The sequence below is a fragment of the Doryrhamphus excisus genome, linkage group LG16, assembly GCF_037039965.1.
Source record: "Doryrhamphus excisus strain RoL-2023G ecotype Guam linkage group LG16, RoL_Dexc_Guam_v1.1, whole genome shotgun sequence".
In the NCBI taxonomy this organism is placed as follows: domain Eukaryota; kingdom Metazoa; phylum Chordata; class Actinopteri; order Syngnathiformes; family Syngnathidae; genus Doryrhamphus; species Doryrhamphus excisus.
This window is the reverse complement of record NC_136372.1, coordinates 2,223,779-2,246,416: the sequence shown is the minus strand read 5'-3', so window position 1 is coordinate 2,246,416 and position 22,638 is coordinate 2,223,779. Positions and strand designations below refer to the sequence as shown.

The following is a 22,638-nucleotide window of genomic DNA, read 5'->3' as shown; positions in this document are numbered from 1 at the left end:
CCCTTTCTTGCTTCTGATGTTAATGTTTAGAACTGTATTTACACTATGTTTTACTACTTAAAACTTACATTTTATTTATTTTTATTTTTGCTTGTTTCTTCCTGGTAGCACTTTTGTTTTTGGTTCATTGTAACTCATGTCCAAAGTGGGTGTGCACCAACAAGTTTTGCTTTCCTGCAGGGAGGAGGAGCATAAGAAGGGAACCCCAGCTGGGTCTGTTGCAACTTCTCATGTTTGCTGCACTTGAAGGCCTCACAAGTGTGACCTTTAGTGTCACTTTATTTTGTGTGTACATTTCAGGGCTTGGTAGTGTTTGAGGAAAGACTCGCTGTCTTTAGATGTACTTTGTGTTGGTCTTTGGTATTTCTAAGTGTATGTGTGTGTTTGTGGCCTGTAATGCATTTCTCATCAGTCATGCTGTTGTCCCTCCAGAGCCTCCCTTCTTGGGCCCTCTCATTGTGACTCAGCCAAAACATTCAGTTTCGTTTTCCACTTCGCAGCCTAAACGCTGACAGCTATGCACCCAGGAACAGAGAACTCCCTCTCGTCTTCCTGGTAAGTCATCTCAGCTTTAACTTCTTCAGGTCAATGTTTGAAGTTGACTGATCCTGTCCCGGCAGTGTCCCATTGCAGGATGTCAGACTTCGGACTGTTTGGGTACCAGGAGGAGGTGGTCCAGAGAGCCCTGCGAGGAGAGAACATCATCATCTGGCTGCCCACCGGGAGCGGGAAGACGCGTGCCGCCGTCTATGTGGCCAAGAAGCACCTGGAGAGGACACCGTGGGGCAAAGTGGTGGTCCTGGTAAACAGGGTAAAGAAACACTCCACTCCTAATGTTCAAAAGTTCATCTGTAGGACATTCTATGGAGGCGTTCATCATGACCTTTGGCACCATTTTGGCTCAGATATTAAGTCAAAGATCCTCTAAAGGCAGGAGCGCTTTGCTGTTTTTAGTGGCTGATTGCTAAAATGTTAGTCAAAGATCCTTTACGTGACAGGAGTGCTCAGCTGTTTTTAAGGATGAGCTGCAAAACATTAGTCAAAGATCAGCTATACAGCAGGAGTGTTTTGCTGTTTTATCAATGCTACTATAAAAATGCGAGCCAAAGATCCTCTATATGATAGGAGCCCTGTGATGTTTTTAAAGACCTACTGCAACACTCAAAGATCATGTGTGTAAGTGGAGTCTTGTGCTTTTTTGTGGACGTATAGCTAAAATGGAAGCCAAAGATCCTCTACGTGACAGGAGTGCTCAGCTGTTTTTAAGGATGAGCTGCAAAACATTAGTCAAAGATCAGCTATACAGCAGGAGTGTTTTGCTGTTTTATCAATGCTACTATAAAAATGCGAGCCAAAGATCCTCTATATGACAGGAGCCCTGTGATGTTTTTAAAGACCTACTGCAAAAACACTCAAAGATCATGTGTTTAAGTGGAGTCTTGTGCTTTTTTGTGGACGTATAGCTAAAATGGAAGCCAAAGATCCTCTACGTGACAGGAGTGCTCAGCTGTTTTTAAGGATGAGCTGCAAAACATTAGTCAAAGATCAGCTATACAGCAGGAGTGTTTTGCTGTTTTATCAATGCTACTATAAAAATGCGAGCCAAAGATCCTCTATATGACAGGAGCCCTGTGATGTTTTTAAAGACCTCTGCAAAAAAACTCAAAGATCATGTGTGTAAGTGGAGTCTTGTGCTTTTTTGTGGACGTATAGCTAAAATGGAAGCCAAAGATCCTCTACGTGACAGGAGTGCTCAGCTGTTTTTAAGGCGCAGCTACCAAAACAGTAGTCAAAAATGTTGTGTATGACATCCATCGATCCGTGTGTAAAAGTGAACGGTGTCGTGGTGCAGGTCCACCTGGTGGACCAACACTCCAGCAAAGAGTTCGTTCCCCACCTGGCGCCGACTCACAAGGTGTTGGCGGTGAGCGGCGACAGCAGCGAGAAGGACTTCTTCGGCAGGGCGCTGCGGGACTTTGACGTGGTCATCTGCACGGCGCAGGTCTTTCACAACGCGCTGGTCAGCTCGGAGGAGGACAAGCACGTGGAGCTCTCAGGTGTGAGTCGGCGCACCTCCACGGCGGTCACGGCGACTCAACCTCAGGCTCCTTTGCAGAGATCTCCCTGCTCATTGTGGACGAGTGTCACCACACACGCAAGAACATGGTCTACAACAAGATCATGAGGGGGTACCTGCAGCAGAAGATGCTCGGTGCAGCGACGCTGCCTCAGGTTCTTGGACTCACGGCGTCGCCGGGCATGGGCGGAGCTAGGAGTCTGGACAAAGCTGTGCAGCATGTTCTTCAGGTCACTAAATACTTCAATGTGTCTACTCGGTACTTGTTGATATAGTATATTACTTCCATAGTTCATGTATTCCATAGTTATTACATCATCAAAATTGAATACATGATATTGGAATAAAGTCGTCATGTGGTCTCTCCCTGTCAGCTGTGCGCCAACTTGGACTCGGTCATCACTTCAACCAACAAGTCCACTCAGGAACTCGGACTCAAAGTACCGCGACCCCTCAGGATCTTTGACATTGCGGAACAACGACTCCAGGTGATGCTATCTATTTAAAAAAAAAAAAAAAAAAGCGTACTGTGGGGGTGCTATCTGTGTACTCTACGTCTATCCTGTGACGTAGGATCCCTTTGGAGATGAGCTGAAGCGGATCATGCAGCAGATCCATGACTTCATGGAACCTCGAGAGGACTTCAGGATGAGGGAATGCGGCACGCAAGAATACGAAGCAGACGTGGTGGAACTGGAGAAGAGAGGTCGGTCCGTTGGTTGGTTGGTTGGTTGGTTCAACTTTTTAGCGATCATCTTTTTATATGATTTTCTTTGTATTTACATTTGGATTGATTTTCATGTGGGATTTAGGACAGCTCTACTGTCAAAGCAAATTGAATCCAGATTTGATCCAGATTGCACACAGAAATTCAATTTGAGCACACACAATAGAATGTATACGCCTCAAAGTCCCCCAACACTCAAATTCAACCTGTTGTGTTTTCATGCTGAATTTGGATTCTGATTCGGTTTGAGTGAGCGTTCACATTGATGATGTTTGTGTCAGAAAAAGTCACTTTTTTCTTTCACATAGATTTTATGTCGTATCTTTTTGGATTTTTTTTTTTACAGTTTTATGAAGCCTGTATTATCAAACCAAATTGAATCCAGATTTGATCCAGATTACACACGAAGAAGAAACTCAATTTGAGCACACATGATAGAATTTATACACCTCAAAGTCCCCCAACACTCAAATTCAACCTGTTGTGTTTTTATGCTGAATTTGGATTCTGATTCGGTTTGAGTGAGCATTCACATCGATAATGTGTGTGTCAGAAAAAGTCACTTTTTTCTTTCACATAGATTTTATGTTGTATCTTTTTGGATTTTTATTTTTTTACAGTTTTATGGAGCCTGTAATATCAAACCAAATTGAATCCAGATTTGATCCAGATTACACACGAAGAAGAAACTCAATTTGAGCACACATGATAGAATTTATACACCTCAAAGTCCCCCAACACTCAAATTCAACCTGTTGTGTTTTCATGCTGAATTTGGATTCTGATTCGGTTTGAGTGAGCATTCACATCGATAATGTGTGTGTCAGAAAAAGTCACTTTTTTCTTTCACATAGATTATATGTCGTATCTTTTTGGATTTTTATTTTTTTACAGTTTTATGGAGCCTGTAATATCAAACCAAATTGAATCCAGATTTGATCCAGATTACACACGAAGAAGAAACTCAATTTGAGCACACATGATAGAATTTATACACCTCAAAGTCCCCCAACACTCAAATTCAACCTGTTGTGTTTTCATGCTGAATTTGGATTCTGATTCGGTTTGAGTGAGCATTCACATCGATAATGTGTGTGTCAGAAAAAGTCACTTTTTTCTTTCACATAGATTATATGTCGTATCTTTTTGGATTTTTATTTTTTACAGTTTTATGGAGCCTGTAATATCAAACCAAATTGAATCCAGATTAGACACACAAAGAAGAAACTCAATTTGAGCACACACCATAGAATTTATACACCTCAAAGTCCCCCAACACTCAAATTCAACCTGTTGTGTTTTCATGCTGAATTTGGATTCTGATTCGGTTTGAGTGAGCATTCACATTGATGATGTTTGTGTCAGAAAAAGTCAATTTTTTCCTTCACATAGATTTTATGTTGTATCTTTTTGGATTTGTATTGATTTTTTTTTTACAGTTTTATGGAGCCTGAAATATCAAACCAAATTGAATCCAGATTTGATCCAGATTACACACAAAGAAGAAACTCAATTTGAGCACACAAAATCTAATTTGACATGTCAAAAATCCCCCCAAATCTAAATTGGATTGAATTGGTTGTGTTTTTCCCCCCTTTTTTTGAGAAGGTGGATCTGGAAGACCGCTGACCTCGTAGATGTCCTGAGTGGAAGTCTCTGGATGCATTTTTCCTGTAAATCCGGTATTCCATGTTTTAGGAGTCCAGGAGTACAACCGCGTGCTGCAACAATGCGCCATCCACTTGCGTAAATACAACGACGCCCTGCTCATCAACGACACGGTACGCATGAAGGACGCTCTGGAGTTCTTGGAGGAGTTCTACAACATCAGGATGACCACCCTCATCGACCCCATCGACGACTTCCTGGTGCAGCTCTTCCAAGGTGGGCTGCTCTTGTCATTGCTGTCGTTGTTTCCGGTCCTCACCCGTCATTGTGGGCCACACGGTAGAGAACCAAGACCGTCTGGAGGCTCTGGCGAGGGACCTACGCTACGAAAACCCCAAGTTGGACCAGCTGGAAGCCACCCTGCTGAGGCTCTTCCGTCCAAGTGCGGACTCCAGAGGGATCCTCTTCAGCAAGACCCGTAGAAGCACCAGGTGCTTGATGGACTGGGTGCTCACCAATGCCAGCCTGCAGGAAGCGGGCATCAAACCCGCTATCTTGACTGGCACCGCCTCCATGACGCAGGTGGGCGACGTAAACGTTAACGACAACCTTATACAAAGCTAATGTATGTTTTTTTTGTTTTTTGTTTTGCAGAACGAGCAGGGGAACGCGATACAGATGTTCAGCGAGGGCGCCGTCAACCTCCTTATCGCCACCAGCGTGGCCGAGGAAGGTCTGGACATCCCGGAATGCAACCTGGTGGTGCGCTACGGTCTCCTGACCAATGAGATCGCGCAGCAGCAGGCTAGCGGGCGTGCTCGGGCCAAAGACAGCCAGTACTCCCTGGTGGCCGAGCGAGGAAGCCGTGAAGAGCGCCGGGAGAACCTCAACGTCTACCTGGAGGAGCTGACCGCCAAGGCCGTCGCTGTCATCCACAAGATGGACGCCTCCCAGTTTAGAGAAGAGGCAAGACCAACGCTTCTCCTTCTCCTCCTCAGCCGTCCATCATCCTCGTTCTTCTGTCGCCTCCAGATAGCCAAGCTGCAGCGCCAGGCGGTTTGTCAGGGCCCAGCTGCACAAAGCGAGAAGAAGAATACTCGCTACTCTGCCTTCAGCGTCCAGCTCTTGTGTCAGCACTGTTTGATTCCTGTCGCACACGGCAGCGACTTCCGGCTTGTGGACAATACGCATTACGTCAACATCAACCCCGACTTTAAGTGAGTAAGCCTCAGGAAGGATTCAAACCGCTGACATCCTGTATTTGGTGCTGGAGCCTATCCCAGCTGTCTTTGGGCGAGAGGCGGGGTACACCCTGGACTGGTGGCCAGCCAATCACAGGGCACATATAGACAAACAACCATTCACACTCACATTCATACCTATGGACAATTTGGAGTCGCTAATTAACCTAGCATGTTTTTCGCAAAGTACCCGGAGAAAACCCACGCATGCACGGGGAGAACATGCAAACTCCAAACAGGTGGAATTGAACTCGGGTCTCCTAGCTGTGAGGTTTGCGCGCTAACCACTCGACCGCCGTGGACCCCCTACCAGACATTCATTCATTCATTTTCTACCGCTTTTTCCTCACGAGGGTCGCGGGGGTGCTGGAGCCTATCCCAGCTGTCTTTAGGCGAGAGGCGGGGTACACCCTGGACTGGTGGCCAGCCAATCACAGGGCACATATAGACAAACAACCATTCACACTCACATTCTTACCTATGGACAATTTGGAGTCGCTAATTAACTTAGCATGTTTTTCGCGAAGTACCCGGAGAAAACGCACGCATGCACGGGGAGAACATGCAAACTCCACACAGAGATGGCCGAGGGTGGAATTGAACCCTGGTCTCCTAGCTGTGAGGTCGTTTTGAGGTCAAAATATGACATAAGACACAAACTGCTTTATTTTCCTTTCCAGTTTCTGTACAGGACTTTCTATGGTGGCTTGCTAACGGAGCATTACCGCATTGCATTATTGTCCTTTTAAACAATGGCGACATCTCTTAATTAAGTTCTTAATGTCGGGCTGTCGTCTCAGGGAGAAGTACCGCCTCGGCGGAGAGGTGACGCTGGAGAGGACCTTCACCGACTGGGAGCCCGGCTACGTGATCTTGTGCAACAACGGCAAATGCAAGAACGTGTGGGGGTCCGAGATGAAGTACAGGAAGGTGGCCCTGCTGCCCACGGTGGCCATCAAGAACTTCGCCCTGGAGACGCCCGGCGGCAGGACCATGGTGAAGAAGTGGAAGGACATTCCTTTCACCGTGGAGGACTTCAACTTCACCAAGTACTGCCAGGATCACTACCCTGACCTGGAAGACTGAGGTTGGAGGCTTCTTGGGGAGAGAGCGTCGGCCCGCCATGATGCACACATGAAAGCAGATGCTTGTGCCTGCAGGCCGGCGAGGCGCGTTACGCTCGAATCATGCTTGAAATGAGCATGGCAGCTTTGTTTATGCCCAAGGTTTTTATTATTATTATTTTTTTTTTGTGGGCTTCATCTGAAGTCTTGTACACGACACAACTCAGAGTGGAACATGACCCCAGACCGTCATGCATGGAAACCAAACCCTTATTGACATGAAATCACGTTTCTTATTATGTCTTTGACTTACAATGTTTGCAAATAAACCGTAGCATGTTGTGATTAGCATTCTTGTATATTCTGCAAATTAAAGAGAGCACAAACACTGACATGATCTTATTGTTGTTGGATGCTCTTGCCTTTATTGACCACCAGGGGGCTCTCTTAATCAGGCGATATAGTTGTAGTTTTGCAGAATTATACATTTATCCAAAATTAATACATTTAACAAATAAAAATCAAACAATGCACGTTTTTAATATATAATATGATCAAACAAGCTATGGACTGAATTAAAAACAACATACTAATGGGGAGAATGCACCATAATGATGAGGCTAATTACATGACATTTGATAGTCTTGGTGGTGCGTTTTAAATGCATAATATAATGATGATGCATTTAAGTGCCTCACTGCATGACTGGGCCAATCATTACTTTTTTTTTTTTTTTTTCAGGCCGGCTCATTTAACACCATCCAGCATCATTAGAGTGGCGGCAAATCTACAAATAGAAGATAAGAAGATAAGATCATGTCCACATTGATGAAGGTCAACACATACACACGCATACATGCATGCATGCATGACGCAATCACCCCCACAACAAAAAAAGCTGCTGTATGCCTGACTTGTTGGGGGGAGGAAACTGGTAGAATTGACTGTGATCCGACTCACAGCGTCTCTAATCAACGCTGATTATTTCCTTCTCCACACGCCGTGCTTGCTGATTGCAATTAGCTGGCCTGTGTGTGTGTGTGTGTGTGTGTGTGTGTATCATGCTAGCAAAGCATCAGTCTACATAGTGTGCCCCTAAGAACTATTTTTCCTACAGGAAGTAAAGGAAAGAGAAATCAGTTCCAGGTTTAACATGCAATCATCACAAGGCAGTGTTTGAAGTCACATGTTAGCATCCATGATTTGGAGTGCATGAGAAAGTGGAAAAATAAAAACACATTGCTCTCCATGACGGGCTGCACGGCGGTCGAGTGGTTAGCGCGCAGACCTCAAGAGGTCAATCCCACCTTCGGCCATCTCTGTGTGGAGTTTGCATGTTCTCCCCGTGTTTTTTTCCGGGTACTCCAGTTTCCTACCACAGTCCAAAAACATGCTAGGTTAATTAGCGACTCCAAATTGTCCATAGGTATGAATGTGAGTGTGAATGGTTGTTTGTCTGTATGTGCTCTGTGATTGGCTGGCGACCAGTCCAGGGAGTACCCCGCCTCTTGCCCCGAAGACAGCTGGGGTAGGCTCCAGCACCCCCGCAACCATATCATGAGGATAAGTGAACACAGCAACAGAACCAATGTTGTAATAACCACAAGTACCAAACTGCTTAGCCAGCCGCGTTGTTGACCGCTCCCGATCCTTGAAATGCAGCTACTGCCATCTTGTGGGCTCATCATCATCATCATCATCATCATCAGAGGCAATAAGAAGAGCAGTCAAATAAGAAATAGAGTCATCGATCATGTACGGAGAGGAGAGCTGCGGGGTCGTGAGCTGCACCTTTAGCCTAATGGAAGCACTACATTAACCACGGGACTCTTTTGACACATCCAATTATAAGGGACGCCCCCACCTGAAAATACCCGCCAACCCGTCCAGGCTGGGACTTGCAGGGGCCGTCCACGCAAGTTGTGTCACATAAGCAGCGACGAAAGGACATTTGATAAAGCACCTTAGCCAAGGCCGGTGTTTCAAATAGCAAGACTGCCACTATAGCAGGTAGCTTAACCGGAGCATGTGATTTGATGTATATTCTCAGTATATATGGAGTATAATAACACATCGTCCAATGTAAGCTAACCATAACGTGTAGCAAAACTGTGAAAACCATGCTGTATTGAACACATCTTCTCAGCATGTTTATTCAAGATGGCGTCTCTAGTCCGTTTCTCATCGCAACACTTCTTCACGAGACAGATCGTGAAATGCTTTCACTGACACCCCGAACATCACAACAACCGGCGAGCTGCATCGCATTTTCCCCGTTGTTATTCTTGTTTAAATCACAATTACGTGTAAACTGGAAAGGACAACATATTTTAAAATACTTTCAACATTCCAACAAAAGTCTAGTTTTCGAGTGTCCGCTGCTTTAAGTGAACGTGATTAAACGCAGCTCTCATTTACGACACTGGAGGGGCATATGAATGCACCAGGGCAATCGCGCGGGTTTCAGAGTTGTAACATTTTATGTTCAGCTAACAGTGCGACCTTCTAAACGTGAGTAACTTGGTTATTTCTAATTTCTTCAATACTACGCGGTTTGCACCGTCATATTGGAGTGTGTTGTGATTTAGCCGCCCAGCTGGTTGCTAACTGCTAAGCTCAGTTAGCCATTGCCACGAATTCATGCTAATATTAGAATGCTAATGTTAGCTAATGTTAGCTAATGCTAGTCTAATGGTTTTAGTCCAATGTGTACTGCTTATTGCTAAAATGTTGTTTCTAACTGCTAGCTTTATAAACATTCCAGTTGGGTAGATTAATATGATTAATTATTCACAATAAGATATAGTTAAAGGCAAATTGGCTATTTGAGAAGTGTGTATCAAACTGGTAGCCCTTCACATTCATCAGGGCCCAAGAATTTAAAAGTGAAAGACTAGGACTTGTACAAAAGAGCAAGATTAAAGGTGATTTATGACTTGACTTTTTCTTTATACAGTCAGAGGCCTCTGATGCGCTTTGCTGTTGTCTTGCAGGAAATTGAAGGGGAAGATGAGAGAGGCGGTGGAGGGCGGAGGGCAGGCGTGAGGCGGGAGAGGACGCTGGTGAGACTTGGCGGAAATGAGCCGGCCTGGCGTGACCTTGCCTTCTGGCTAAAACAGAGAAAACATCCAAAAGTAAGTCAAACATTCCACCTGGTGAGAAAACACATAAAGACTCAGCCATTCCGCGAGGAACCAACAATCTGACTCACTGACTCCTAAATGCTGCACTTTGGTCGAAGGACAGCGTAAGTGTTGTGTTGTTTGCTGCTAGCTAGCTACCAGGTAATATGTGACAAATTGTTAATTAACCAACAAATTAATAGACAAAAATGTTGTTTTTGTCCGTCATTAGCTAGCAAAATGTTACAAATGTATCTAAGCGCTTTACTTGTATTTGTTAGCTAGCCTGGTTCCTGGTTTTGTTTTTAAGCTGATGGAAAATAACAGACTTTTTTGATGATTAAACGAGCAATCAAAGAACTAAATTGAGCTAACAATCTATGTAAGGCATTTACTTGTGTTTGTTAGCTAGCTAGCAGCTTACGTCCTTGTTTTGTTAGTAACAGTTTTCATGAATAAACTAAGCCATGTTTTGTTGCCCGTCATTAGCTAGCAGTTTCCTTCCTGGTTTTGTTGAATGACGTAGGAACAAACGGTATATCTCACTAAGTCAAATTTGTTTGTCCGTCATCAGCGAGCAAGTCACTTCCTGGTTTGGCTGAGAACAGCGTAACATTTTTCATGAATACACAACCGGACCAACTGGTAAACAAATAAATAAACAAACAAGCAAATGAACAATTCATTAGCATCATTAGCGACCTCCGTGTTTTCCGTTCAAAACTATCACGTGTGTGGACATTTTTTTTTTCAGAGCCCGACTTGAATGGAGGACAATGACAGCAGCCCTACATGAGCTCCACGTCCCTGTGCCCCCCCTCCTTCTGTGCAGTCACGAGCAGGTAGGAGTGTGATGTGCAACGTGGCGGGCGGGGGGGAAAGAAAGTGGGTTTGCTCTGACGGGAAATGTCTATTTACACGACGAAAATGAAGTGGGCCTTTGTGACATTTCAGCAGGCCTGCAGGCAGGAGTAACCTTCGGGATCGCTCCAGTCAGTCAGGCAGGTGGTGGCGGGAGGGGAGGGGGGGGTGGCGCTACCTGGAATCTTTTCAACTAATGTCACACATTGTAGACAAGCAGAGGCAGCGTAGGCTCCCCGGATGAGGTAATGATTGAGTTGTAAATTGCAATTATAGGCTGCAGGCTGCCATATAATAACATACTTATCTCTGTACATGCAGACTAACAATTAGGACTCATTTCCATGAAATATGCTGGTGTGATTCTATCACTGCCAGCAGACTCTTAGAATGACATAAATGAAATTCCAGCCATATTATTTCTCATATTACTTTCCTGAAATCTGTCTCATACAGTACAATCCCGTCTTTTGAATAAGTTTCCTTACGTGTGAATCACTTATTCAACCGAGTTGAAAGAGTGCGACCAATACTGACGTATAAACGCACACATTCTGTTGTTTTGTCTTTTCTTCTCATTCTGTCACTTTCACTTTTCATCGCCGCCAAGGCCTCGCCGTTTCAGAAGATACCCTTCCTTTCACTCACTCAAACGCTTGCATTCAAAGTGTAAGAAAACGCACGGCATGCAGCGGCAGCATTAACACAAACCAAGGAAAAAGCCAATGTTACAGACTTAAAGGTGTAGTTTAAAAATCGATGCGGTGCTTAGTTTGGCGGCTAAAGATCACTTAGGTCAGCATAGCCTCTGAAAGGAGTTTGGTATCATCGTTTTGCTTTGATTCAGAACATTTGAAGAGGTCGCAACCTTGAATTCTAACTGTTAGCAGCTTGAAAGCGGAACATCTACGAATGTGTCCGACGACTTGAATCACTGCCACCATTTTGTGTACAATATCATTCAAAAACACTAGCGTTCTTGCTTCAGTCATAGACATTTCATCCTCAAATAGGCTCTTTTGGGAGAAGTTTTGACTTATGGAAGTTTTGAAAAGGGGAATAGTTACTAGTTTGTCATAGGACTTCAGCTAACTAACAATTTTGGGTGACTATCACTCAAAAATAATAGTATTGTCGCCGCAATTAATTCCCAAATATGCATTTTTGAGAAGTTGCGAAAGGGAAGCAGCTACTAATTTGGAGAAACCTGTCCTGATGGGAGCTCATCAACCGTGTATTATATTATTATTAAAATGAACAACGTTCTTGTATGAGTGAATGACAGCGTTAACGTGTTGGGAGGCGGTTGGCTAGCGACGGCTTCAAGATGGAGGTGGATGTTTGGCAGCTGTCTTCACGTCTATAAGCAGAGCTGTCAGCACCGAAAAGGGCAGCAAGAGAACCTGACGGCCGGCAGGTGCATGCAGGCTTTTTGGACGGCGACCCCAGATACCTCCTGTCTGGCTTACATCCTGACCTTTAGCCGCTCCACGTGCGCTTGCCTCGCACCTGCACCCGCACCTTGGCAAGCGCGTAAAGACAAGACAGACTCGTTATCGTAGCACAAATGCTTTTAGGGCTTTTTAAGGCATCCGGGTCCTGATCGCGGTGTTGAGTTTCTTGCCGCCACGCTCGCCACGTTCTTGGCCGCGTTCTATTTTTACGAGCCCTTCTTGTTGGCGCGCCAGCGCGTTGGCGTGACGGAGGGCGACGACGCAGCCAAAAAGTCGTCATCACCTCCCTGGTGACAATGTGCTCCACGCATCGCTCCCGCCGAGCTGCTGTATACGCCGCCTCGGCACTCCAAAGTCTCGTCTGTTTGGCTTGTCCTCACGCTGCAAACAGGAAGTGCAGTTCAATGAGGCGCATGGATATTTCAAATCACACAATCAGCATTAAACAGTTTCTCCATGATTCAGCAAAGGGATTAGAGGGTAACATAAAACAATACCCTTCCTAGTTTGGCACCCTGAGGAACACCATCACTCATGTTTTCATATAGTTTGTTACAAGCACTAACCTGTGCTTTACTGATTAGTTGACAGATATGCTGGATGCCTTTTTCCCTATACAGCACTTTGGTCCACTGTGGTTATTTGAAAATGCTTAGAATATGATATGATATGTAAGTTTAATTTAAATGTAATCATCAAAAAATATTTTACAGGTGTAAAATAATATTTACTAATAATAATTACTGTACTTTAAATTCTATGATGTTCATTACATACTTTAATTACTAATTCAATTAATTAAAGTAACTTAATTAAATGAACTTATGCTAGTTAAATTATAGCCAAATATATACATATTTACGTGATGGTTGTGTTGTTTCATTCAGCTTGAAATGTTTCAATGTATATATAAAATATGTATATGTAATATGTATGTAATATGTAATATGTATGTTTAAAATGTATATATACGTAAATCTTGACTAAAATCACATCCTTGTGTTAGTTGTAGCTAACCGTAGAGACGGATAACAATTCGGATAACAGACACTTCCCAACGGTTCGCACGTAAGTGCTTTTATATTGAAAGGGTGCTTCCGGTGCCATTCCGCCGATCTTAATTTACTGAGGCTTGACGGAGCCGCGGCATTGGATGGCTGCGTTGCTGTCTCGAGTCAGTCAGTCGGTGTACCGACCTGCTTACTACGCCGCTTGACACCGTCGACCACCACCGGTCCGGGGAGGAGACGGAACCGGGTCCGGTAAGACCTCCTGCTGTGTTAATAAGACTCCGTTTTTTGTCTAGTGTGGTTGGGCTGGGATGCTGTATCTTCAGGTGTGGAGCGGAGCGAGACACACCTGGAATGTCTTGGAAGTTTTACTGGAGTTTTTTGTCACCTTGTTCGGACCGGAAATGAAAGTTTGTGGTCCAGAAAGTTAGCGAGTTGGACCCAGGAAGGATGCTTTGCTTGCTCTCTAGTCGCAGGCTTTAATTTTAGGGTGCTGACAACAGATTACCAAGAGATGAATGTCTCTTAAAAAACTATTCATGCTAACACTCGATAGCTGTCAGTGGATGCTAGCAGCTGTATTATGTCACCACTTGTCAGTATGTCCACCTTATATTCACTTTCCCTCCCTTGGAGCTTTCCTACTCTGTTTTGTACTCTGTTTTTTAAATATGCAAAATTCCTCTGTTTATACTGTCAGTTTTCACGCAATGAAAAGTCGAAATGACGTCATATTTACAAACTGATGTGGCTTTAGCCTATAATTTACCTCCCTGAAAAAACAGACCAAAAGGTCTATGTCTGCACAGCTAGACCTCAACTATGCTATTGTTGGATTTTTGTGCAGTGTACTAGTAACAGGGTAGTGCAGTACACCTGTGGTACACCTGTACTAGTATACCTTTCTTTCTACTTAAGGTTTCCTTGTCTTTCAAAAGTGGATTAGTCATTCAAAATCTCTACAAAGTCAGGAGATGAGGGTTTGAATCTCGGTTTGGCATCTCTGTGTGGAGTTTGCATGTTCTCTTTGTGCTTGCGTGGGTGCGTGGGTTTCCTCCGGGTACTCTGGTTTCCTCCCACATTCCAGAAACATGCATGTTAGGTTCATTGGCGACTCCCAAATTGTCTATGTGCCCTGTCATTGGCTGGCGACCAGTCCAGGGTGTACCCTGACAGATGGATGGACTCGGACAGCGGCTACAGTGGAACCGGCTCATGCCAACGTCCCTCAGACTGGCTGACTGACATCACCTTAAACGGTTGTCGACATAACCAAAACCCAAACTGTGTTTTCAAGTGATATTTAATCTAATTTCATCTGATCTAACAAAGCTGGTGCGGACTATGTTGACATTAATGTCTCACGAGGGTATGCTGGAGCCTATCCTGGCTGACTTGGGGCGAGAGGCGGGGTGCCCCCTGGACTGGTCTCCAGCCATATAGACAAGCAATCATTCACACTGACATTCATATCTATGGACAATTAGGAATCGCCAAGCATCATTACATGCATGTTTTTGGAAGAAAACGTTCACACGCACGGGGAGAACATGCAAACTCCACACAGAGATTCCCAAGCGGAGATCCGATAGTTGGATAGTTGGTATTTCACTCTGATGACAATACTACAACAGGAGGACCACGGCGGGCCCAGGACTTGATGATCTGGTTGGCGGTGCTAATGCACTAATAAAAAAGCGAATGGGCTTAATAGTATTGCATTTGTTGCTGGTTGTTGAACATAAGTAGTTACGGTGTGTTTATATTTAATATCTTTATGGCTGCTCCTGCTTTTCCTGCTGTTATGATCAACTGTATTACGTGCATTGTTTTATTTGCTGCCACCGGAGTGTTGTTGTTGTTGTTTTTTTTTAGTGTTTTTTATATGAGGCAGAGCACCGGTGTCCAATGGTCTGCATGATGTGTTTTTGAGTGCCGTGGGAATAGCATCACCTTGATGTTGTGGAAATGTGAGGAGTTCAAGTGTGTCATTGTGGAGAGCAAAGGATAAGACGGCTGCCTCTCGTGGTCGCTGACACCAGGATGAAAAACGTGGGAAGCCGTGAAGGCTCCCCTGTTTTGACGTTTTGAGTGGATTGAAGTGGAATGAATGATGTGTCCCATGTCTTCACCAGGGGGAGCTGTTTGCTGTCGCCACTTCCGTTACAATTCCCACTGCATCAATCATTTAGACCGGCTAATGTTGTATCATGTCATGTGTAGGGACAAGAATTTACTGTGGAATTTGGGAAAGGCGACCGCAATGCGACGACACGGAGCGCTGTTTGATGTATGATTCGGCATATATTCAAGCACTTTTTCCCCATAGGAAAAACTGGAAATGGGAATGTTTAAACTGGCAAATGTAATAATAATATAATATTGAAAGTGTTGTGCTGTTAGTAAGCCATGCTGTTTCTACACTACACTAGCATAGCTATGTGATGCTACACTGCTAACAATACACTCACATTTTAATGGCGGAAGAAAATCCAAAATATCAAACTGCTGACAGAGCTGCGTGATGTGTAGCGAAGCCTGTTTTATTAACAAATAGGCCAACAACATATAAGCCCCTCTAGCTAAAGGCAGGTCAGAGGTGGTGGGGGGCGGCTTTACCCTCATGATGTGAGGAAAAGCCCCCAACTCACAAATAGGAACTGAGAAGATACTCTCGGAACATCAGTGTAGACGATTCTATTTTCTTCTTGTTTGCTACTTCCTCTTCTCGCCACCTCACCTCACTTATCCCCAGCCGTCCGCTCAAACCTTTTGCCCATTTAGTTTTGACCTTCCATCAGTCTCCGCGCCGCCCTGCCGTCGTCTTGGCTAACGTCACCCGCTGAGCCAAGGTGACCCCTCCCACCACTCTCCGCCGCAGCAGAGGCTGAGATTATAGACGTCCGCTGACCTCTCTTGAAAAACCATTAGTGACCTTCACTCGGATTTTGTGAAAGGTTTAAAGTGGAGGCGGCGTGGAGGAGGACGATGATGATGATGATGCTGCTGCCGGTCGCTTGTTGACCCGCCAGTGCAAACACACACTTACTTCCCAAATAGGAGCAAGACACTGCAGTAGCGTCATGGTGGCCAAACATTGCAGGAGCTTCAATTCAATGTGCAGTATTATGGGGATGATACCAATTGTATGAAAGATCTTTTTCAGTGTTGCCATATTTCTATATTTCTATAAACCATAATGAGGATAAGCGGCATAGAAAATGGATGGAAGACTGCATGTGGCTTGCTATGATGCGTGATTAATTAGATACAGTAAGTGAGTTACCAGTAATGCCGTTAATGTGTTTTTTGACACCCCCAATTTATTCATATGTTCCATCAGAAAGGTCTTCATGGGTATTTAAATTCCCAAAACGGAGTAACTCCGGCTCTGCGGGATGCCATTCAGCCTTTGTGCCCTTGTCCTCTTCATCGGTTGAAAGGTCGGAAAATGTGGGAATGAAAAACAGCAGAAGCAAAAAGCAAAAAATTCTGCACGAATCCTGCCTCAGGCCCCCCCTCCCCTCCTTTGCCCCCATCCCACCATCACTCCCGCCCCCTTCCTGGTTTGACGGGCATGCCCCAAAGGAAGCATTCAGCCTGGGGAGAGACCCGACAGAGGCTGCCTGGCTGCTCAGTGGGGAGCTGCATCAGTGAAACGCTTTGCCTCGGAGGAGAGGCCAGGCTCTGCTTGCTCTTTCTTCCTCTTGTACTTGTACTAGGAAATAGCAGTATTTCGGGGGTAAAACATGCAGTGCTGCATATATGCAGCCATGTATTGATAGCATACAGACAAACGCAATAAAAGTTGCCTTGAGCACTTGAATGCATCTCAATGGCGACAGATGCCAGTCACGGGATGTCACAATGGACTAGTACAGGGGTGTCCAAAGTGCGGCCTGGGGGCCGATTGCGGTCCGCTGCTGCTTTTTTATTGGCCCGTGACACATTCTAAAAATAGAAATTTAAGAAGAACATAAAATAAAAAACTAAGAGCAAAAATCAGCAGAATTTTTTTAAAAAACAAAGTCAAAATATTAAGAGAAAAAAGTTATAAATAACATTCTTTTCGTAGTGTAAAATTTAAATATTAATGAAATAAATAATTCATATAAATAATAAATGTAATTTTTAAAAAGTTGTTATATTGTGAGAAACAAAAGACAATTCTCAAAGTTGTCATTGTTGTTGATGAAAATTAGCTTGTGGAAAATGTTCATATTTTACTTCTTGGTTTAGTTTTGACAGTCAGCAACACGCACTACCGCCACCTACAGGATGTAAGGAGAACAGCAAGCACCCTCAAGCACAGTGGTAACACATACACTATACAGGTAGTTGTTAGCTTTTTTTGAAAAACAAAAGTCGGGGGCTTTGTCATAACATTCCGTCGTCTGCGTGGAGCTTCACTGCACTTCAGGCGAAGTCATTCTACTTAAAACGTTCACGCCTCACTATGTGCACGTAGAAAAACACAGTTTCTCCAGTGTGTTAGCTTACACAAACACATAAACAGTGAAGCGGTTATGCTGCTGCAGGAGCCGAGGTGTTGCCGTGCCGAACACAGCCTCAGTGTGCTCCACCACCACCAACACTACTAATAAATGGAACGCTTGTTCTAGTCCATATCTTACAAATGTGCTCTTAAAGTGACTCAGCGTGCATGTGTGGGCACATGCATGTCCATAACTAACAGGTGTGTTGCTGTCTTTTATCCTCTTTCTCTCTCTCTCTCTCTCTCTCTCTCTCTCCATCATCCACCTGCTTAACTGGCACACTGCTGCGCTGCCATGGCCTTGACCTCCAATCGTACGGTAAACACAAAGTCTGTTTTACAGCGCTTTTAACTCCTACACAAGTCCTTTAAAGTTGCCGTACGGAAGACGAGCACCCGTCTTAAACGTTTACCGCCTGTGAAATCAACGCGTGAACAGCACCTCTCACTTGACCTGAACGCAAAGACGATTTCTTTCACGGCAAAAATAATCATTTTAAAATAATACAAATATATATTACTCAGTGATAATCTAAGGCTTTATGGATTAGAGCTGCTGCGTCCACCTCACACGCCCGACCCTCGTGGGCGATTTCACCCCCCTCTCCATCCTTGCTACCACGGCAACAGATAGCTATCATTACATGCCGCAGGAGGTGGCGCCGCAGAATCTTCCCTCCTCCACGGCGCATCCATTGTCGGATGGCAGGAAGTGGGACCGGCGCTGAGGACACGATGTCGCCTCGGCTCTTATCGAGCGGGTGGCGCGGGTCGCGCGGCGGGGAAGGCTGAGTATCGGCTGGCGCGGCGGCTGAGGCACTCGTATCCCACCCCGGAACAATTCGTGTGTGAGGTGGGCGCGTGTCTTTTGCCACACGGTTGGACGTCTCTTTATTGTCGTCATCACGCTGAGAGCGTGTGAAGGAAGAAAGGCGGCCATGTTGGCCTCACTTCCTGCAGGTCGGAATCCCTTCAACGGCTTTAAAATAAACGTGCTACATTGTTCATGTCCCTGATCGACCGGCAAATGATGTGGGAGGCCGCTAATTTAGCCACACTGTTGTCTGATGAGCTGGAAATATCCCGCTTGGAGCTAGCAAGGCTCAAACTCAAAGCCTTACAGCCAAGCGTAAACAAAAAACATGCTACGGCGCTAACATGACGCTCACATATTAACAGCAACATGATGCTAGCTTAGCCTTTTGGCTGAATAACAACACAATGATCTAGATCTAGGCTATATTTAAAAATGTGTAGCGAAGCCTGATCTATGAAGTGATGGATGTACACACGAGGCGGGCTCGCCACGCTACGACCGGGTCCGATGCTAACCACAAGGTCCGACTAGTCAAATGGTACAGCTACGCTTTACTGTTTAGATGATGTGGTCCTTGCAAAAACCACTTCTAGCACCGCTTTTGCTAACGATACGGCTCCTCATTCAAAGTGCGCAGAATGAAGCGGGCGCCCTCGGCGCTACATAACAACTTAGCGTGTTGACTCCATCTCCCCCCAAGCTCCAGTCCAGTCATTACGAGCTCATAGCGGCCTGACAGACGCCGTAATTGAACCATAAATTGTTGTCCCCTCAGTAAAGAGAACATCCTTCACTGTTTTTTTTTTTTTTTTAAACTCCCGTGGCTTTTTTTTGCTGACAAAACAGCAGAGGAGGAGGTTAACAGCGGTAACAGCGGCGCTGTCACATTGAGGGCATGCGGAAAGATGAAAAGAATGAGACTTCTCCTTAGAAATATGACATTCACTCTCCGACATTTGCAAATGTTTTGCTGATGTTCCTAATGAATTGGTACCCTACTTCCTATAGCCATACATTATGATGGCTCCAAATACACACAGCTACAGGAGTATGGTATGGGAGACATCCGAGACACTCGGTTAGGGGGATGAATAGAAAAAGCCTTTAATGTGTCCCAGGATGCCAACGCCAATTTGAAGCTCGTCATCGTTGAAGTGTGTGCCCGTGTTTTTACTGTCACCGAAACAGTCCAGAGATATTTAAAGGCCTTTTTTTTTTTTTTCCATTCATTACGCCTCACTCGTGCCTCAGATGTCTCCATTAACGCTGTCAGTGCAGTGAAAGCATCAATGTTTACTCTTTTGGTGCCTTTTCTGTACAGTCAGATGGATTTTCTAAATGTCAAGTTAATTTCAATTTAGTGTCTTATTCTTTTGCTGAAGCTGAAGTGTCATTTCTGACATTAATTTCCTGCGAGCCCTTTGGTGAACTTTATAGTTATTTGTTATTGGGGAGTATCTTTAGCCTTGGGTACCTTACTACATATACATATATGTACATACTACATCCATAGGTGTCAATTTGTGTTTGTATGTGACCTGTGATGGGCTGGCGACTAGTCCAGGGTGTAGCAGGTCTCTGGTCCACTATGTAGACAATGGACGGATGGATGTTCCCATGTTTGCAGCGGCCTCTTCTCCTGATATTCTTCCTTCACGGCGTGAATTTTGGTCAATTTGTGAGCCCATAGTTGGACCGGTTTTAGTTCTTCCACACCAGATTTCCCCAAGCATGCCTTTCTGTGCTCTTCTGTACTCTTAACTGTGTAACTTTATATTTTACAGTTGGGGTCTTGTTTCTCCGTGTTTTCTTTATCCACTTTAAAAACTTTTACTGCACAGGAAAGGAGACTTTTTTGCTCTTCAAACACACTACCTTCAGTCACATGGCCCCCAAAGTCGACCACTTCACAGCCTGGACGCGCCCGTCCTCTAACTGAGGGTCTCTGTTGGTTCCCCGAACGCACCGCCCGCTCGCCCTCTTCTGACAAACTGATGGTTGAGCCGCGAGCCACCACGAGATAGCCAAAACACACAACAGGGCCGCCCTGTGGCGCCCCCCGAGGCCCCCCCGAGGCACAGTGCAGCCTTCACACGGATGAAGGGCGGACATTGGAGCTCTGTGCTTTGGTGTTTCAACTTCCTCCTCCGCCTCATTTTTTTACCCCTATACCTTCCATCTGTCCCCCTCACACACACACACCTTTGATACCCTGAGTCCCGCTACAGAGTCTGATTTAGACCGCCTCCTGTTTTTTCATGTCAACTGTGATCTCAGAAGACTGACTTGATCCAGCGTCGGCCTGAGGCGCTCTTTGACCGAAGAACACTTTTTGCCCGTTTTGATGCTCCTTTTAGATGGCGGCGCATGGTGTGTGTGTGGTGGTTGTCGGTGTAGACGTGTGTGAGCGCCTCATAACCCTAATAACCATGGCGGACCATAGCGCCAAGCTAGTTGCATTAATCACATGCAGTAGGTATAAAAACATATAAGCCAACAAAGAGCGTTTAACGTGAATATTTTGACAATATTAATGTGATAATAATCAAATATTACACGTTTATACACCAATGAGGGCATCCAAAGACCTTTTGGGAAAAGAGGCTGTTGGTGTGCATGCAGGTAGTGTTTCTCTCCAAAGTCATATCGCCAACTACTGGCTTGGCATGCATATTACAACCGTTTCTGTCTTTTCTGCAGGTCCGTATGAGCCTTTTTGTGATAATTCTCAAAGACATAAAGGAAAGATTCCCCTGATTTTCCAGCATCTTTGTCCCGTAAAGGCACTCTGAGTGTCCACACCAGCATCCCATCAAGTGTTTTTTACTATAAAACGTGAAATTTGACGAGGCCTTTTAACCAGGAGCCGTAATGACTCCTGAGGGCACTTGACGGCCCTCGCTCTCCTACACGCCAGGAGACTTGTTACATAAATGGCTAACTATCCTTGATGGGCCACGTTTTGCCGCACTAAAGCCTCCTCCCCTGGTCGGCATTTATGCTAATGTTTGATGTTGGGCTTGTGGAGTGGCAGGATCTGGGGCAGCGGGCATGCGTATGAAGGAGTTCTTGTGACCTTGGCCCACTTCAGGAGCAGAGCGTTCTGGTTTTCTGGCTAATAGAAGGTCCTTTTTCCCGCAACATGCACCCAGAATAGCAGCGGCCCATTAAGAAACGTTTTAATTGTTAAACACTCAGTGTGCGCCCTTGGCACACATCAATGACTTCATTTATGTGTCACTCCCCGCCAAGTGTGGAACCTTAATAGTCTCTTAACCCTTGCTGGGCTCTCATCGACGTACTTGGAATTGCGTTGGAGTGCATGACAGCGTCTTGTCTGATTTTGTACAAGGTGTCTTATTATGATATTTAATATGATCAGATAACTGCATGAGACCTACATTACAATTACTTATTTTTGGAAATATATATATTTTTTGCTACATTTGCTGATATTCTTTTGCCGTGGTTGCATATTAAAGCAAATAAAACCCTGCTATGGGAATATCATCTATGTGAAAAATGTGAATCGGTGCATCCCTCATTGGCGAGTCCATTTTCAAGGCCACCTTAAGGTACCAAATAGAGTTCCTTGCCCTGTAAAGCCCCGTGGGTGTTGGTGCACCTCAGATATCAGCATCTGAGTGCTCACCTTGCAGTTGACTTAAACGTTATTGACCTAAAAGTGGTGTCCTGGACCTACAGGGACTACTAAAAATGATGAACATGACTAAATAAAAGCGTGTGACGGAAGTTTATTTGCTACTCCTGCCCCCAAAGGACCCCCCCCCCCCCCCGCCTGCCCCTTGCAAAATTATTTTTTAAAGCCTGTGGCCTGCTCAGCTGTGCCGGGACGCAAACCCAGTTTCCGACCCCGGAGACCAATAATGCGAGCATGAATTCTGCACGGGTTGGTGCCAGCCCGCGGTGCAAACGCGAGCAGCTACATATACGCTGAATGCAATCCCAGCGCTGCAGTACCAGATGGACGGAGAGAAGGGAGCGCTCCCAGTTCCAAATCACCTCCTGCAGCTGGAGGAACTATTACATCTGCTTTGTTTGCAGAGCTCTGAGAAGCCAGCGCATTGTTTTGCTAAATTAGCTTTAACTAATGAAATCGTTGGATTTGTTCAATTTCCCTGTATTATTTATTATATGACAA

The 22,638-nt window shown here is 45.0% G+C and overlaps 2 protein-coding genes across 3 annotated transcripts in view; both read left to right on the top strand.

The window, feature by feature from the left end:
• Positions 1-94: 94 nt before the first annotated feature.
• Positions 95-7,109, top strand: dhx58 (DEXH (Asp-Glu-X-His) box polypeptide 58). The gene is made up of 11 exons (XM_078797079.1): positions 95-555; positions 621-811; positions 1,853-2,057; positions 2,117-2,307; positions 2,452-2,565; positions 2,651-2,783; positions 4,503-4,688; positions 4,756-4,994; positions 5,067-5,378; positions 5,445-5,629; positions 6,454-7,109. The coding sequence occupies exons 2-11, from the start codon at positions 635-637 to the stop codon at positions 6,737-6,739; spliced, it is 2,028 nt and encodes a 675-aa protein (XP_078653205.1). The 5' UTR covers positions 95-555; positions 621-634; the 3' UTR covers positions 6,740-7,109.
• Positions 7,110-10,593: 3,484 nt separating this feature from the next.
• znf385c (zinc finger protein 385C) overlaps positions 10,594-22,638 on the top strand; it is an 85,184-nt gene continuing 73,139 nt past the window's right edge. Inside the window, exon 1 of one of the 2 annotated variants that reach the window (XM_078797009.1) lies at positions 10,594-10,681. The gene's annotated coding sequence lies outside the window, so the exon portion shown is untranslated. Of the gene's footprint in view, positions 10,682-13,297; positions 13,417-22,638 lie in introns of those variants that run through there. The other variant, XM_058048136.2, reaches the window with a different exon arrangement.

Coding starts and splice junctions, on each gene's coding strand:
- dhx58 (XM_078797079.1), top strand. CDS start 635: ATGTCAGACTTCGGACTGTTTGGGTACCAGGAGGAGGTGGTCCAGAGA. Junction 2,784..4,502: donor GGTGGAACTGGAGAAGAGAG/GTCGGTCCGTTG, acceptor TCCATGTTTTAG/GAGTCCAGGAGTACAACCGC. Junction 4,995..5,066: donor GCACCGCCTCCATGACGCAG/GTGGGCGACGTA, acceptor TTTGTTTTGCAG/AACGAGCAGGGGAACGCGAT.